Below are 17,605 nucleotides of genomic sequence, written 5' to 3'. Positions count from 1 at the left end.
TATTACTTTCTGTCCCCAGTCCCCAGATAGGTATAAAATACTTGCAAAATTGTCGTATTTGGGGCACAGAAAACCCGCACGCATACATTGAAAAGCCAATATACCCAAAACGAGTCACTGTTTGGTGCGGATTTTGGTCCAGAGGCATAATTGGGCCATTTTTCTTCGAAAATGAGCAAGGAGTGGCTGTTACACTCAATGGCGATCGTTATCGGGCCATGTTGAACGAATTTTTGTTCACAAAAATTGAAGAGGAGGATATTGGCAACATTTGGTTTCAACAGGACGGCGCTACGTGCCACACAGCCGAAGCTCAGTAGTTTTTTTTAATAGCATTTAAAAAAAAAAAAAAGTTATTTGGCGGACCCTTTATTTTGTAACCTGTATTTTTAACAGGTATTTTGAACAAGTATTTACTGTACCTGTACTTACTGTACCTATTAATGATAAGTACCCACAGAAAACACCTTTAATGCGCAAAAAAAATTGTGGGGAATTTTTCGACCGGGAATTCTCTAGTAGTAATGCACATGTTGCATAGGACATGTGTGCACATTGGCCTACTTGAAAAGTAGTAATGCACACGTTGCATATGTGGGCTCAGTGTATTTTTATCTTTATAATGCAACTCCCATAAGAAGAAAATTAGGACAGTAATGGACCCACCTGTAGGTGTCAGGATGGCACACGCCTAGCGCGCACATGCTGTCGTACTCGTCCTCGCCGTGTCCGCAGTCATCTATGGCGTCGCAACGCCAAGCGTCGGGTATGCAACCGCCCGAGGGGCAAGCCCACTGGCCACGGCCACATTGCCCACCACCCTCGGCGCGGCAGCCCGCCTCGTCGGAACCGTCGGCACAGTCAATGTCGCCATCGCAGCGCCAAGAACTGCAAAAGATCGAAAATAGGTTTTGATATTGAAATAGATACAAACACAATATTGTACGGGTGATTCAATCCAATATTGTTTTTGTATGTATGCCTTTGTTGAAATAATTAAGTTTTTATATGGACAAAACTATTTGTTCATATTAAAGGAATATTCCTCAGGGCCTACGTCATCTTTGGGGATGCTGTGTAGGGGTCTTTTTGAGGATAGGAAGGAGAGGAACTTCCTCTCTGGGAAGGAAAAAGGTATGAGAGGTTGGTAGGAATCAGCAATTCAAACATACTGAACCACTTAGAGAGAAGTATGAGGTTAATCAAACTCTTAGAGTGTTAGAGTTTGGAGACTTCGATATATAGGACAAGGTGATCGTAGCGCCGACAAGGTCATGTGATTTGCTAGTAATCCCGAAGAGTGACAAAACTCATTTCAGCAATGAAAGTTAAACTAGTTACTTACGCAAGGATACAGTAGGAGGGGTTCTTGCACTGGAACTCTCCCAGATCGCAGGTGGTGTTGCAGTGCATCTCGTCAGAGCGGTCCTCGCAGTTGAACTCCCCGTCGCAGTGGTGTGAGCCGCGGATACACTTGCCATCTTGGCACCTGCAAATGTGCATCGAAATGTGAATTCAAAGGGTCAAAATCCAAATAAACCAGCCAAATATAGCTAGATGCAAGTCTGTTGCCATGCCAGAAAGGGCGTGATTTATTAGTAGTTCGCCAGAGTTCGTTGGTGGCTTCGTTCAAGAGAAGAGAAGGGTCTTTCGTTCTTGATTGAACTATATTATATAGTTGGGTTGTTCCAAACTCCTGTCACATTTGATGATTAAGGTGTTGTTGAGCTCCATCAGATTCATTTGAGTGGCGTCAATGATTATAATGTTTTGCATCATTTATATTATCAGTTTCTATCGATAAACACGTACATAGTGTCCGAAAATTCGTAGTATAAGTGAAAAAATATTTGAGCTTTAGTTTACGAGTAAATCAACTTTGTAGTTGGATTTTTTTAGGTCAAATTTGAAAATAATCGGTTGCTAGGGGTTAGTATCAGCTGTTTAATGTATTTTTTTTTATTTTTGATACCCCAAACACACAACATAATATATTTTTTAAATATTTTTCGATAGCTTAAACAATGACATGTGCGATATATATGACATCAAATTTTCCCATACAAAGTTTTCATAAATGAATGTTGAAAATTGTTAAAGTCACCCATTTTACAGTACCTGAATTCACTTTCGGAGCAGTTCCTGGGCACGCAGTGTTCCTCATCACTTCCGTCACCACAGTCATCATCGTAGTCGCAATGCCATCTACCAGGAACGCATCTGGAATAAGAGATATGTTAAAGTTCACAGCATACAAACACATTGAAGTTATGTAAATTAATTAACAAACTGAATTACAGTGAAACTCTCATAAAAAGTTTCCACTTATGAAGTTTTCATGCTTAAGAAGTTTGGTTTTTTCGATCCCTTGAAAAATGGCCCAATTTATTCCACTTATAAGGTTTACCTGCTAAAGAAGTTATTTTTCTTCGAAACTTTTCAAGAGAGTTTCACTCAATTATGGAAAGATTCCTTGAGCTGAAAGCCTTCAGCTGAAATAGCTAACGCATATAATTGTAACAAATAGATATTTTAACACTTTCAGACCGTATGTCACTATCTAAGAGCAGTCATTCCCAGAGTGGTCTATATCAACTCTTAGGGGTCGATTTCGACCAGCAGGGGATAAAAAAAAACTGAGGGGGCATGAGATGAGACATAAATTGGGGTCCACGAGAGTGGAACATGCACATTTGATACCAGTAGCAACGCGTTGCGCCCACAATAGTAAGGTTTGACCAAACTTGTACGACTTGTTTAATTCTTTATTTATAAATACGAATTTTAGAGACAAAAACTATTCCAGTGATGAGATATATACGGAAATGAATCTCTCGAAATTCCTTAGCCATAAGAAAATAAAAATTTTGGGCATACTACTGGGGTCTATCCAAAACAAAAAAAAATCAGCGTGTGATCGAAGGGATAAAAAAGTTTGAGGACCTCTGATCTAGAGCAAATAAAAATTGGAAGTTTTTGTTTTCCAATTGCTAGTTTAACTGGCTTTGCGAAAAAATGTTATTATTGGATTTAAGCTACTAGGGCAGGAGATAGCCATTTTTATATTTAGAAGATTGATTTTTGTGTTTAACCACTCAGAATATTAGAACGTCAAAAGACGTAAATATGATAATAGCGGTCAAGACATTAGAACGTCTTTTCACGTAAACGCGCGAGATTTTACAAAAATCGATTTATTTCCATCATTAGTATACGGATTGCCATGATTTAAAAAACAGAGTATCGATAATGAATAACGCTACGTGTCTGTATTCAAGAATATCTATGGAACGTAGAAGTGCATTATCTAAGCCGATTGAATCTGTCATCTTGTTCGTTCATAATTTATTGCGTTTCTAAATAATTTATTAAAAATATTTTAGTTTGGACGGTTAATATTTTGAGGTGACTAATAGTTTTTAATTATATTTCTTCAATATATAAAGTGTTATTTCTTTATGATACTCAGAAAAAAGTACATTTTTCACGGCTTTGAAATAATGGTAAGCGATTCTTAAATATTTTTGACGTTTTTATAAAATGTATATTAAGAAACGCAAATATTTACGTATAACAACACAATGCGATAGTGGATTTCATAATCTTTCCAAAACATTTTTTAGAATGAGGCTACGTTTCCCAAAACGTGAGTTATGAAGCTTTTAGCAAAACTCGTAAATAACACAAAAATTATCACGTTTTGACAGTTCTCAAAGGAACACATAGTAAATAAATGTCTTTGTCTGAGAGGTTCATATCTTAGAAATTTTTTGGGGTTTTAAAGGTATATTGTCAATGTATGATTTGAGATTTTCACTGCCAAAAGTATTATAATGACAGCATTAAAGTATACATCATCAGGACAGATGTGTAATGCTTTCCGAAACGTTGGCTAAAGGAGATAGCGCAACACGGCATAATACCCCAAAAGTATTATAATGACAGCATTAAAGTATACATCATCAGGACAGATGTGTAATGCTTTCCGAAACGTTGGCTAAAGGAGATAGCGCAACACGGCATAATACCCCAAAAGTATTATAATGACAGCATTAAAGTATACATCATCAGGACAGATGTGTAATGCTTTCCGAAATGTTGGCTAAAGGAGATAGCGCAACACGGCATAATACCCCAAAAGTATTATAATGACAGCATTAAAGTATACATCATCAGGACAGATGTGTAATGCTTTCCGAAATGTTGGCTAAAGGAGATAGCGCAACACGGCATAATACCCCAAAAGTATTATAATGACAGCATTAAAGTATACATCATCAGGACAGATGTGTAATGCTTTCCGAAACGTTGGCTAAAGGAGATAGCGCAACACGGCATAATACCCCAAAAGTATTATAATGACAGCATTAAAGTATACATCATCAGGACAGATGTGTAATGCTTTCCGAAACGTTGGCTAAAGGAGATAGCGCAACACGGCATAATACCCCAAAAGTATTATAATGACAGCATTAAAGTATACATCATCAGGACAGATGTGTAATGCTTTCCGAAACGTTGGCTAAAGGAGATAGCGCAACACGGCATAATACCCCAAAAGTATTATAATGACAGCATTAAAGTATACATCATCAGGACAGATGTGTAATGCTTTCCGAAACGTTGGCTAAAGGAGATAGCGCAACACGGCATAATACCCCAAAAGTATTATAATGACAGCATTAAAGTATACATCATCAGGACAGATGTGTAATGCTTTCCGAAACGTTGGCTAAAGGAGATAGCGCAACACGGCATAATACCCCAAAAGTATTATAATGACAGCATTAAAGTATACATCATCAGGACAGATGTGTAATGCTTTCCGAAATGTTGGCTAAAGGAGATAGCGCAACACGGCATAATACCCCAAAAGTATTATAATGACAGCATTAAAGTATACATCATCAGGACAGATGTGTAATGCTTTCCGAAACGTTGGCTAAAGGAGATAGCGCAACACGGCATAATACCCCAAAAGTATTATAATGACAGCATTAAAGTATACATCATCAGGACAGATGTGTAATGCTTTCCGAAACGTTGGCTAAAGGAGATAGCGCAACACGGCATAATACCCCAAAAGTATTATAATGACAGCATTAAAGTATACATCATCAGGACAGATGTGTAATGCTTTCCGAAACGTTGGCTAAAGGAGATAGCGCAACACGGCATAATACCCCAAAAGTATTATAATGACAGCATTAAAGTATACATCATCAGGACAGATGTGTAATGCTTTCCGAAATGTTGGCTAAAGGAGATAGCGCAACACGGCATAATACCCCAAAAGTATTATAATGACAGCATTAAAGTATACATCATCAGGACAGATGTGTAATGCTTTCCGAAATGTTGGCTAAAGGAGATAGCGCAACACGGCATAATACCCCAAAAGTATTATAATGACAGCATTAAAGTATACATCATCAGGACAGATGTGTAATGCTTTCCGAAACGTTGGCTAAAGGAGATAGCGCAACACGGCATAATACCCCAAAAGTATTATAATGACAGCATTAAAGTATACATCATCAGGACAGATGTGTAATGCTTTCCGAAATGTTGGCTAAAGGAGATAGCGCAACACGGCATAATACCCCAAAAGTATTATAATGACAGCATTAAAGTATACATCATCAGGACAGATGTGTAATGCTTTCCGAAATGTTGGCTAAAGGAGATAGCGCAACACGGCATAATACCCCAAAAGTATTATAATGACAGCATTAAAGTATACATCATCAGGACAGATGTGTAATGCTTTCCGAAACGTTGGCTAAAGGAGATAGCGCAACACGGCATAATACCCCAAAAGTATTATAATGACAGCATTAAAGTATACATCATCAGGACAGATGTGTAATGCTTTCCGAAATGTTGGCTAAAGGAGATAGCGCAACACGGCATAATACCCCAAAAGTATTATAATGACAGCATTAAAGTATACATCATCAGGACAGATGTGTAATGCTTTCCGAAATGTTGGCTAAAGGAGATAGCGCAACACGGCATAATACCCCAAAAGTATTATAATGACAGCATTAAAGTATACATCATCAGGACAGATGTGTAATGCTTTCCGAAATGTTGGCTAAAGGAGATAGTGCAACACGGCATAATACCCCAAAAGTATTATAATGACAGCATTAAAGTATACATCATCAGGACAGATGTGTAATGCTTTCCGAAATGTTGGCTAAAGGAGATAGCGCAACACGGCATAATACCCCAAAAGTATTATAATGACAGCATTAAAGTATACATCATCAGGACAGATGTGTAATGCTTTCCGAAATGTTGGCTAAAGGAGATAGCGCAACACGGCATAATACCCCAAAAGTATTATAATGACAGCATTAAAGTATACATCATCAGGACAGATGTGTAATGCTTTCCGAAACGTTGGCTAAAGGAGATAGCGCAACACGGCATAATACCCCAAAAGTATTATAATGACAGCATTAAAGTATACATCATCAGGACAGATGTGTAATGCTTTCCGAAATGTTGGCTAAAGGAGATAGCGCAACACGGCATAATACCCCAAAAGTATTATAATGACAGCATTAAAGTATACATCATCAGGACAGATGTGTAATGCTTTCCGAAACGTTGGCTAAAGGAGATAGCGCAACACGGCATAATACCCCAAAAGTATTATAATGACAGCATTAAAGTATACATCATCAGGACAGATGTGTAATGCTTTCCGAAACGTTGGCTAAAGGAGATAGCGCAACACGGCATAATACCCCAAAAGTATTATAATGACAGCATTAAAGTATACATCATCAGGACAGATGTGTAATGCTTTCCGAAATGTTGGCTAAAGGAGATAGCGCAACACGGCATAATACCCCAAAAGTATTATAATGACAGCATTAAAGTATACATCATCAGGACAGATGTGTAATGCTTTCCGAAATGTTGGCTAAAGGAGATAGTGCAACACGGCATAATACCCCAAAAGTATTATAATGACAGCATTAAAGTATACATCATCAGGACAGATGTGTAATGCTTTCCGAAATGTTGGCTAAAGGAGATAGCGCAACACGGCATAATACCCCAAAAGTATTATAATGACAGCATTAAAGTATACATCATCAGGACAGATGTGTAATGCTTTCCGAAATGTTGGCTAAAGGAGATAGCGCAACACGGCATAATACCCCAAAAGTATTATAATGACAGCATTAAAGTATACATCATCAGGACAGATGTGTAATGCTTTCCGAAACGTTGGCTAAAGGAGATAGCGCAACACGGCATAATACCCCAAAAGTATTATAATGACAGCATTAAAGTATACATCATCAGGACAGATGTGTAATGCTTTCCGAAATGTTGGCTAAAGGAGATAGCGCAACACGGCATAATACCCCAAAAGTATTATAATGACAGCATTAAAGTATACATCATCAGGACAGATGTGTAATGCTTTCCGAAATGTTGGCTAAAGGAGATAGCGCAACACGGCATAATACCCCAAAAGTATTATAATGACAGCATTAAAGTATACATCATCAGGACAGATGTGTAATGCTTTCCGAAACGTTGGCTAAAGGAGATAGCGCAACACGGCATAATACCCCAAAAGTATTATAATGACAGCATTAAAGTATACATCATCAGGACAGATGTGTAATGCTTTCCGAAATGTTGGCTAAAGGAGATAGCGCAACACGGCATAATACCCCAAAAATAAATCACTATAAAGTATGTTGTAAATGTACATGTTTTTTAAAGTTTATTTTGTAAAATGTTGTAAAAATATTGAAGCAGGAAGGTTCGAAGAGTGTTGTCGCAGATCGGTGCAGGACTCCGCCTTGTCCTCCCCTCTGGAACAGTCTGAGACTATCGTGCAAATTAAATTGTCAAATGTACTTACTTCCCGTTCCTGCACTTGAAGTAGGTAGGTTCGCAAGAGTGTTGTCTCGGATCGGTGCAGGACTGCGCCTCGTCCTCCCCTCCGGGACAGTCTGATACTATCGTGTTAAGTGAATTATCCAATACACTTACTTCCCGTTCCTGCACTTGAAGTAGGTAGGTTCGCAAGAGTGTTGTCTCGGATCGGTGCAGGACTGCGCCTCGTCCTCCCCTCCGGGACAGTCTGATACTATCGTGTTAAGTGAATTATCCAATACACTTACTTCCCGTTCCTGCACTTGAAGTAGGTAGGTTCGCAAGAGTGTTGTCGCGGATCGGTGCAAGACTGCGCCTCGTCCTCCCCTCCGGGACAGTCTGATACTATCGTGTTAAGTGAATTATCCAATACACTTACTTCCCGTTCCTGCACTTGAAGTAGGTAGGTTCGCAAGAGTGTTGTCGCGGATCGGTGCAGGACTGCGCCTCGTCCTCCTCTCCGGGACAGTCTGATACTATCGTGTTAAGTGAATTATCCAATACACTTACTTCCCGTTCCTACACTTGAAGTAGGTAGGTTCGCAAGAGTGTTGTCGCGGATCGGTGCAGGACTGCGCTTCGTCCTCCCCTCCGGGACAGTCTGGGTCCCCGTCGCAACGCCATGCCAGCGGGATGCAGCGTCCTGACTGACATCTGTTGACAATAACATGCAGTATTATTATTCATAACGTGCATAAACCCAATCATGTTGATATTACGGGGCAATAAGAATTCACAGAATCTGCCAAAAGACATCTGTGCATCACGGCCAAATGCGCAGATTATGGTGAAGGATGTATTTATATATGAGTGATAATATGTGGTAAGCGATAATCTTCTTGAAATACGGACATAAACAAATCATTTATTTATTTAAATTTAATATAAATCAAATTTAAGAATATAACTGTCAAACAGTTTGAAAATGGCCTCGAAAGCCAAAACAGCTGTATGAATAATAAAAACCAAAAACTACTTGCAAGTAATTAATAATAATATTTTTAAATTCAATTTATATTAAATTTTTAAAAAATAATAGTTTTTCAATCATTTTACCATTTTTTTTTCATAGGCTGCTTAGGAAGTAGTCATGTTTAGTCAGTTTAACCTTGATTTCAGCACCCAAGGAATGTTTTTTTATGTATACAGTGTATGATTTGTCATATTAACTGTAACACACCAAGTAAAACCTAATATTTTCTCAAATGAAGGAAGCAACTTCTAACTTATTATAAAAAATACTAAAATGCAAATATATTTTTTAAGGTCTGAAAGAGTTAAAAAAAAAGTTTGCTTGTTCATTCCTATTTTGGCTGCCTGCAAATATAACTGTGTCAATGTGGATAATTAATAATGTGGATAAACATATGAATGTGGATAATTAATACCTGAAGAAGTCGGCAGCGCATTGCCTGTCGCTGCACTGCTGAGTCTCGTCCGAGTTGTCGCCGCAGTCGTTGTCTCTGTCGCACACCCACACCTTGGGTATACACTTGCCATTGTTGCAGAGGAACTAGAAGGAGAGAGATATAAGTTGTATGTGCATGAGAAAAATAGAAGAGATTGATCAGACTAGAAGATAAAAGAACAAAATGGAAAACTGGCAACAAGACAAAAAATGCACTATCAAAAGTAGTTAAGTATTATTATTACAGATAAGAATTAAAAATAATTTATCAAATATTTTTTCTTTTTGAGGAATCGGTTCCAAAAGTAACTGGATAAAGAACTGGTTCCACATCGATCTCCGGTAACTGGAACTGCATTTTATTACCATTTCAGGTATCAACCATCTCTACAGACCAGAATGGACAGAATATTTTGATTATAGAATTAATTATGCAGTGGGGATAAATAATGGACAAAAATATTAGGTTAATGAAACAGGACAAACAGGTTTTAGACAAAAACCACAACTTACTTTTGTGGGTGGACAGGTACTGGCCGGGCAGTCCTTCTCATCTTCCCCATTGACGCAATCAGGCTTCCCGTCACACTTCAGCGTTGCTGCTATGCAGCGGTCGTTGACGGTCGCATTCCCCTTGCACTTTATCTGCGACGACAGGCACGTGAACTGCAACAGAATGAGATAAACATAAGAAAATAATTTCGAATACATAAATTAATGTTAATGCTGTCTGTCTCTGTATTATACCGAGACATATAATTGATCCGTCCATTCGGCTGATGATTAAACAGCATGAAATCACATCAACAAAATCACAATGCCGTTTCCTTGGTGTTGTTATTGTGTGTGTTGAAAATTGAGTCATGATGATAAGTCACCCATTTTACTGTACCTGAATAGTTATATAATAATAAGAAGATTTTGAAGAATTTACTTTAGAAATTTTATTCAATAGCACCATTCCTCTTGTCATGCTATGCTGCGCTAGCTCTGTTCTGCCATGTGGTATCTTGAACAAGTTGTGGTAACGATTTCAAGAGGAATGGGCTAGGCTCAATAGAGTTAATAATAACCAATTCAGGTACATATTTGATTATTTCAATCATGGAGCACAAAAGTCTACCTTGTCACAGTCGACTTCGTCAGATCCGTCATTGCAATCGTTCTCCCCATTGCAGATGTTGGAGGGGTGGATGCAGCGCTCGTTGCTGCACTGGAACTGTCCCGGCCAGCACTTAAACGTTGGGCAGCTGAGGGGCTCGTCCGAACCATCTCCGCAATCGTCCTGGAAGAAACAATAAACATCCTCAAATCACCATCATTATTTCAACCCATCTGTTTGGCAAGGCGCCTCCGGCTGTCGTTATATATAATATATGTTGCTGTATTGCGTTACTTCAGCTGTCGCAGTCCATTTCAGGCCCAGTCTCTCCTCACATTGCCTCTGCAGCTACTTTCCCGTTTAGCCTAGAGCCGCCTAATGGTCGTCTTCGGTCTAGAATTGCCCCCATATGCGAAAGTCACTCTGCTGGCATTTTGAGCATTATCTGTATCTGCGGCTTTTCTATAAGGATTACCGTACAACGAGATTGTCGAAAATCTCAATAGAACCCATTTTATGACTTGCTTGGACCCTGAGAATGTACTTTCTCATTCATCATCCAGAATCGGTGGCCATAATATAAGAGTGCGGCAATAAACTGATTTAGGCACTGATAATTTTGTTTCGATACTTAGCTCTGCTTAAAATTCGGTACTCATGAAAGAACCAGACCTTAGGCGAACGAGGCAACAATTCAATGTGAACAGCGCACTCACTGAGATAACTGGCAGGACTACTAACAGGGCACTGCTACCTCAGGACACGCAGTTGTTGAGACTGGAAAGCCCTAAAAGACGCAGAAAATGTGAAGAGGGTGAAGAGACTCTAATCACCTATGTTGCCAATGACCCGCCCTGGTCATGATGCAAACAAGACTCAGATAACTGGAAAGATTCATTGTGGAACCAGGAAACATTAGACTGGTGAAGTTTATCAAAAGGACCGGATTAAATCATATCCAATTAGAAGTGAGGCATGGATCTGGCAGAGAAAAGATGAAAATAGACTGAATTCTGTAGAAGTGAGATCCCTGGCGTAAGTGTGGTAAAACCATGTATGATCATGTGAGAAATGTGGAGATCCGCAAAGAGTGCAAGGCTGATGCAAGCGTAATGAGTAAGATTAAAAAAGGGACGCTTAGATGGTTTGGGCATGTAGAGCGAATGAGGGAAGAAAGGAGAATATATGATGCAAATGTGAGTGGTAGCAGAAGTCGGGGACACCCGAGGAAGATATAGCACGAACAAGTAAATCAGATACTTGAGTCGGGCCATGTCAAGAGCCAGAATAATAAAGAGTATGTATGAGACAATGTATGAATGTGAATGAGGCAAAAAGAGTGCGTGCCAAGACCGAGTGGTTTGACAGTCTGTCCTCTCTGCCTACCCCTGCAGAAGTGGCGTGATGATTAGTTTGTTAGTTAAACTCTATTTTCTTTTTCATTGAGCTCTAGATTATAAGAGAGAGAACCATCCCAACTTTCTCTTCCTGGACAAAATGAGAAGATAATGGTATTTACCTGAGTGTCGCACCGCCACCAGAATGGGATGCACTTGAGCGACTTGGCGCAGACAAAGTGCGCCATCATGGTGCAGTTGGGGGTGCAGGAGCGCTCGTCATCAGCTAGCACAAAGTGTTCGGGGCAGGCGCAGCGGGCCCCCCCGCCCACAGTCAGCAGGCACAACCCGGTGCAGTTCAGGGCGGCACAACGGAGACTGCGGTCTGGAAAACAGAATAACATGGAGTCATATACCGACAAGATCAACACGATAAACTGATTTTTTTCATTTGTCCAAATGCAGAACCAACGTAAGACAAAATTTTGGAAAAAGTTATTTATCTCTTTTGCTTGTATAAGGTGGGGCAAAAGTAATCACCCTATTGGAAAACGCTATAACTTTTGCAAATGGCGCCAAATGTCAATTCGGTTTTGACATTTGTGAAGTAAACAAACGCAGAATACAAATCGACAAGATATGAATCGGTTTACTCCGCAAGAACGCGGAATAGCAAGCAGTACCAAAGTTTATCATAAAAAATAAAATTACAGCAAAAGAATATCAGGTAATTACTTTTCTCCCACCCTGTACTATCACGTAGAATCAACTCCCGAAGTTAGTGAACTTTAAGATGGTAAAATTACACTACAATTACTGCACAAAATACGCATTACATATTACTAAAAATAATGTTTATTTTTGAGAATCCCAAACTAAGAACCTAAAAAAACTATTCAACAAAATATGTTAGTTTGGGTTTAATTAAAAAATAAATAGCGTAAAAACCTATTTTATTATTAACTAGCTGTACTCCGTCACACGTTAGTCAGGTGTTTTTGCACAAAAACGGCGCTATACAAGTCATCCAAGTATTATTATTATTGTTAGAAAAGTGCAGAAAGAGAAACAATAGCTTGTTTTACTTTTACCTCCAACAGATGGCGCTGTTTTTCAAATAGCATGTTTGTCCAACAGATGGCGCTCTTTTTCAAAAAAAGCATGTTTTTACCTGTCACAGGTGACATTTATATAATATAGGTATATAAAAACACACACGTATTCGAATGCAACGTTGTGTCAAAATTTCAAAGCAATCGGTCAAGAACTTTCGGAGATTTAAAATTTTGAACAAAGAAACATTAACATTTTAGGTTATAATTCTATCAGCATGACAGATGGTCGCGAAGGTGAATCAAATAGCTATTATTTTTCATGACGATGAATTGTTTTGACGCTTTTTCCGCTCCAACCAATAAGGAGGCTAGGATTCAAATTTTACAAGTTTGAATCGCGCCGCCCGCGCCTGCGCCGTAACGAAACCGTCATTGAATGACAGTTGTCAATAACACCTTACCGTGAACATAACCGATGGGTTACTTCGAACTTTATTCGGACTTATAATCAGTTCAATGTTACGTCATGCTATGACTTATAATTAGTGCAATCCTCTCCAAATGCCTGTGAATTCCTCCACCATACGAGCGCTCACCAAAATCGTGAGTCACATGTGCGAGTACCTATCCTTTTGGTCAGCGAACTTAGCGTTAATCCACATAACCACATACCGGCCTAGATTATAACAATTATAATCTGACCCATGTGTTGATAGTCTACGCGACTATCGCACATATTAAGTTGCACTATTTTCCATCTCCAACAACTGAAATAGTTGTTTCTTATTGTAATTAGTACGTGTAGCATTTGTAAGTAAAATTTCACCTTAAAGTTTTATCTACCTGGATAGTAATAGAAAGAAGAGTTAATTTCCAACATTCAAGTATCTCAAAGTAGTGTTTGGGGGTTGCCCAAAAGGGGATGTAATAAATATTATATTAAAATCATGTAACCTGGAACAGGTCGCTGCCTGTAGGGATGGTATATCCGAATGTCCATTGGCTTGTGCACCAGTTTGGCCATGGTCCGGCAGTGGGCAGACTGATTGGTCGCCGGTGGAATGGTGGTGTTCGCCATCCGAGGATGTCTCCATTGGGGATGCCTCTCACACCTGTACCAGTAAAGCATATTTTAATTTTTTTTTACAAAGCGAGGCCTAGCATTTTGTCTAAAAATGAATGTTTTTAATAAGTGCATACAAGTGGGAGGTTAAATGCTGTTTCAGACAGGGCGGTAAAACCGTGCGGTTTAAACCAATCGGGTGTAGTGTAGTGTTGTCGAGGTGCATGGTGCTCCATACTGGAATTCACACGAAACCGCTCAGTTTAGGAACCGAACAGTTCAATCGCCGTGTCTGAGTAAACTGTAAATGCGTGCAACGGTCCAGGAAATGCTAATACTAACCACTGATTTTAGCGATATTCCACTATTATCAGACTAAGCAATAATTAAAATAGCGTTAATTATCTAAGGTTGATATTTTCAGATGTGAACTTACCAAATACAAGAGGTCCATAAAAGAATATTTCTCTGATGGTTTGTGAATAATGTTTATGTCTCTATTGTTTATATCTCTATTATGATTTGATTTATATCTACAACCTCTCTCCATGGCTATAAATATATTGTTTTGTAAATTTATCTAATTAGTTAAAGTCACAAGGAGGAAATCCATAATTGGTTTTATTTTACTAAATAACACTTATGTAAAAACTGATTAAATGTAAACTGTCGATTTCCCAAAAATGAATAAATAAAAATAAATTACCTATACTCTACGCTCTACCAGGGCCGGCCTAGCGCCAGTAAAAACCTCAAAAACCTCTATTAACTTTAGTTTATTTATTATATATACATAATACCCCAAACTAGGCAAATGCCCGTAGTATGGTGGTAACATAAATAAGTGTTATGTTATCATCAGCAACTTGGTTCCTAGGCTCCTTGGCAAGTCGGCGCTCGGAGTGGACTACTCCGAAAAACCAGCCCTTCAATCTACATACTGTTAACAGAGTGTTAATATTTTATTAATAGTCTTATAAATGCCTTTCGATGGTTTTGGTCTCCCAATCGCTCCAGTAGATGTGCCCCTCCCAAACTGCGATAGCGAAAATGTGGTGCAGGTTCAGAAGTGGATTTTTCGCTGCAAAAAATAAATCAAAATAAACCAAATAACCAAATTAACAAAAAATGTTTGCTTGTTTTTTTATTTACTCTATTTGTTTTCTTTTTTTTTTGGATCATATGTCGATCTGTATGTTTTGTTTTTGATATGTCTTTTTTTTACTTTGTTCATGTTTTGCTGTTTATATTTTTTTGTTGATACATAGTGTATTATGATACTTAAACTGTGCATGATGTGAACATTTTTAAGTGGACTGTTGACATCTGAGCTTTTTGCATTGCTTATCTAATGACCTTTTCATGTTAATAGTCGGTAAATGTTCCTAATCAATAAATAAATAAATAAAAACCAAAATAACTCAACCTTCGAGGAAAATTCAACAAGTTTATTGGTTCTCGGGAGTTGCAGCGGCCCACTTCTTTCTGGAATTGCTGTCAGTATGTTATGCGGAAGTCGGTCTTCTGGTATTACTTGAAGTGTACTACTTGTAAGCTATTTAGCAGTATTATGTATGTAAGACCCACATGGTCATAAACATGTGATACTTTTATACGTCACAAGTCAAGTCTTAGTTGTAAATCATTAGTTATAAAAAAATCTTAGTCACAGTAACAAATCTTAGCTGTAAGTTATTAGTTACTAGTCTAAGTCTGAGTTCTCGCTCTAGTCGAGCATTCTGCAGGACGGAGCGTGCAGCGTGCATCGCAATCTCATGTTCATACACGCAATTGACGGCTGGTTGAGCAGTGGACAGAGTGTTCAATTTTTTCTAACATTGACACTTACATTATTGTACATTCGTGGAATTTGTTTCATAACGTTAAACTTTCGTATAATATAGAAAATTCTCATGTTCACAAATTACCTCTGCTGAACAAGAATCTGATATTCTTCCCGTCCAGATCAGCCACAGCGATATAGTCCTCCTTGGCGTCAGCGAAGTAAAGTTCTCGGCTCTCGTGCGATATGGAGAGGGCGTTGGGCCAGCCCAGCGACGAGGTGATGATGACCTGAGGGTCGGCCCCGTCCATTCCGGCACGTCCGATGTGCGGGCGCTCGCCCCAGTCCGACCAATACATCATTCTGGAAGGGAAAACATTATTTAAGAGAGGTAGAAACATACTCGACTGGTGTTAATGTGATTACTAAAATTGAATGTTTACTGTGTTGCCAAGTAACCGGAATTACCGGATTACTTTGATTATTTGTGCAAAATCAATTTTACAATAAGGTTACAAATGTAGGACATAAAAGGTTACACTTGGAATAGTTAAAATTATTGAAGTGGTGCAACTCAGATTACCGTAATTGTCAAATCATTAATAATAATATCAGTTCATTTGTAATGTCGGGAGCCAGCAAAACTATGCCATCCCCAATTGGGGTATGTTGTGAGGCTGAAGGTAGTTGGAAGGAGAAGGAGAAAGGAAGGTGGGGAGTACCTGGCTATTCACACCTGATCATCAAACACAGCTAAAGCCATTTCAAGTAACGTGTCATTCTGAATGGTGGTCTTACACCAGGGCGATATTAGAGTATCTTTCACTCTGGAACGTGCCACTGTAAAGTATATATTATTATAATTGAGAATAACACAAATTCATTAAATAAAATTTACTTAAACACGCGACTTTCAGATTACTAGTCGAGAGCCTTATTATATATCATAACTGATTGATTACTGTAATTTTCGGAAAACTGTAATCATTTTAGAATAAATATTACCATAATTGTCAGATCACTGTAACAGTCGTATAACTGTAATTGAAGGATTACCATAATTGACGGAATGCTGTAATCGACAAATTACGATATCGTTAGATTAAGCTGTATTTACCGGATTACTGTAATTATCAGATTACTGTAAGTTTTTTATTATTAGAATCCCCGATTTTTTTAATTCTGGCACTTCACAAGAACTGATTACTGGAACACATAAAAAACTGTGAAAAAAAACAACATACCCGTGTTTTGGATCTAGCGCGATGGCTCTGGGCTCCTGAAGCCCCTTGCTCAACAGCACCTTGCGGTGGCGGCCGTCGAGCCGGGACGCCTCGATGGTGTCGTGCCCCTTGTCGCACCAGTACAGGTTGCGGCCAACCCAGTCTATGGCCAGACCGTCGGGGTTCTGGAGGGTGGCCGAATGGAGTAACTGGAATAAACATTAACGGAAATAATAAGTGTGACGGCAACACATTGGATGGTGTCCTTGATTCGGAAAGAGAAGCAAACAATGATGGTATTGCAGTGGACATCTGGAAAGAATGCACGACTGATATTAACATAATTAGGCAGGATATACGCATTATTCCACTAGCACTCGCAGATGTTACAAAAAGACATTGTGTTACTTTTTCGGATCCGCTTGTAGACTAATCAAGGCAGGAAAGTTAAGTTTGTTGAAGAGATGTAACAAAAGCGGATTTTTAATATATTTGTTTTGCAGATACGGAAACAGATATGTAATTCGTGTCAGGAATTCAACGAGAATGGGCAGAATAGAATATCTTTAAACACTTTCGTTAGATGAAGATGGATGGTGTCCTTGAAGATGTCCTCCATTGATCTTAATTACAATACAGCGAAAGTCTCTTAAGAAGTTTTCCAAGGGACCAGACAAATCTTAAGCTGGAAAACATCTTAAGTGGGATCCAAATTCACATAAC

At 38.7% G+C, this 17,605-nt stretch overlaps 1 protein-coding gene across 2 annotated transcripts in view; it reads right to left on the bottom strand.

The window, feature by feature from the left end:
- The window catches only part of LRP1 (LDL receptor protein 1), a 325,177-nt gene that overhangs the window by 91,419 nt on the left and 216,153 nt on the right, over nt 1-17,605 (bottom strand). For both annotated transcript variants that reach the window (XM_089648596.1, XM_089648597.1), the window contains exons 62-73: nt 16,904-17,091; nt 15,805-16,022; nt 14,861-14,957; nt 13,768-13,925; nt 11,941-12,143; nt 10,443-10,604; nt 9,833-9,985; nt 9,300-9,424; nt 8,422-8,565; nt 2,119-2,220; nt 1,346-1,489; nt 667-888 (exon numbers count right to left, since the gene is read on the bottom strand). In XM_089648596.1, the coding sequence (XP_089504722.1) occupies nt 667-888; nt 1,346-1,489; nt 2,119-2,220; nt 8,422-8,565; nt 9,300-9,424; nt 9,833-9,985; nt 10,443-10,604; nt 11,941-12,143; nt 13,768-13,925; nt 14,861-14,957; nt 15,805-16,022; nt 16,904-17,091 (1,916 nt within the window). The remainder of the gene's footprint in view (nt 1-666; nt 889-1,345; nt 1,490-2,118; nt 2,221-8,421; nt 8,566-9,299; nt 9,425-9,832; nt 9,986-10,442; nt 10,605-11,940; nt 12,144-13,767; nt 13,926-14,860; nt 14,958-15,804; nt 16,023-16,903; nt 17,092-17,605) is intronic.

Source organism: Hesperophylax consimilis, chromosome 28 (genome assembly GCF_061612785.1).
Source record: "Hesperophylax consimilis isolate HC1 chromosome 28, BYU_Hcon_1.0, whole genome shotgun sequence".
Lineage (NCBI taxonomy): Eukaryota > Metazoa > Arthropoda > Insecta > Trichoptera > Limnephilidae > Hesperophylax > Hesperophylax consimilis.
This window is presented reverse-complemented; position numbering and strand designations above follow the sequence as displayed.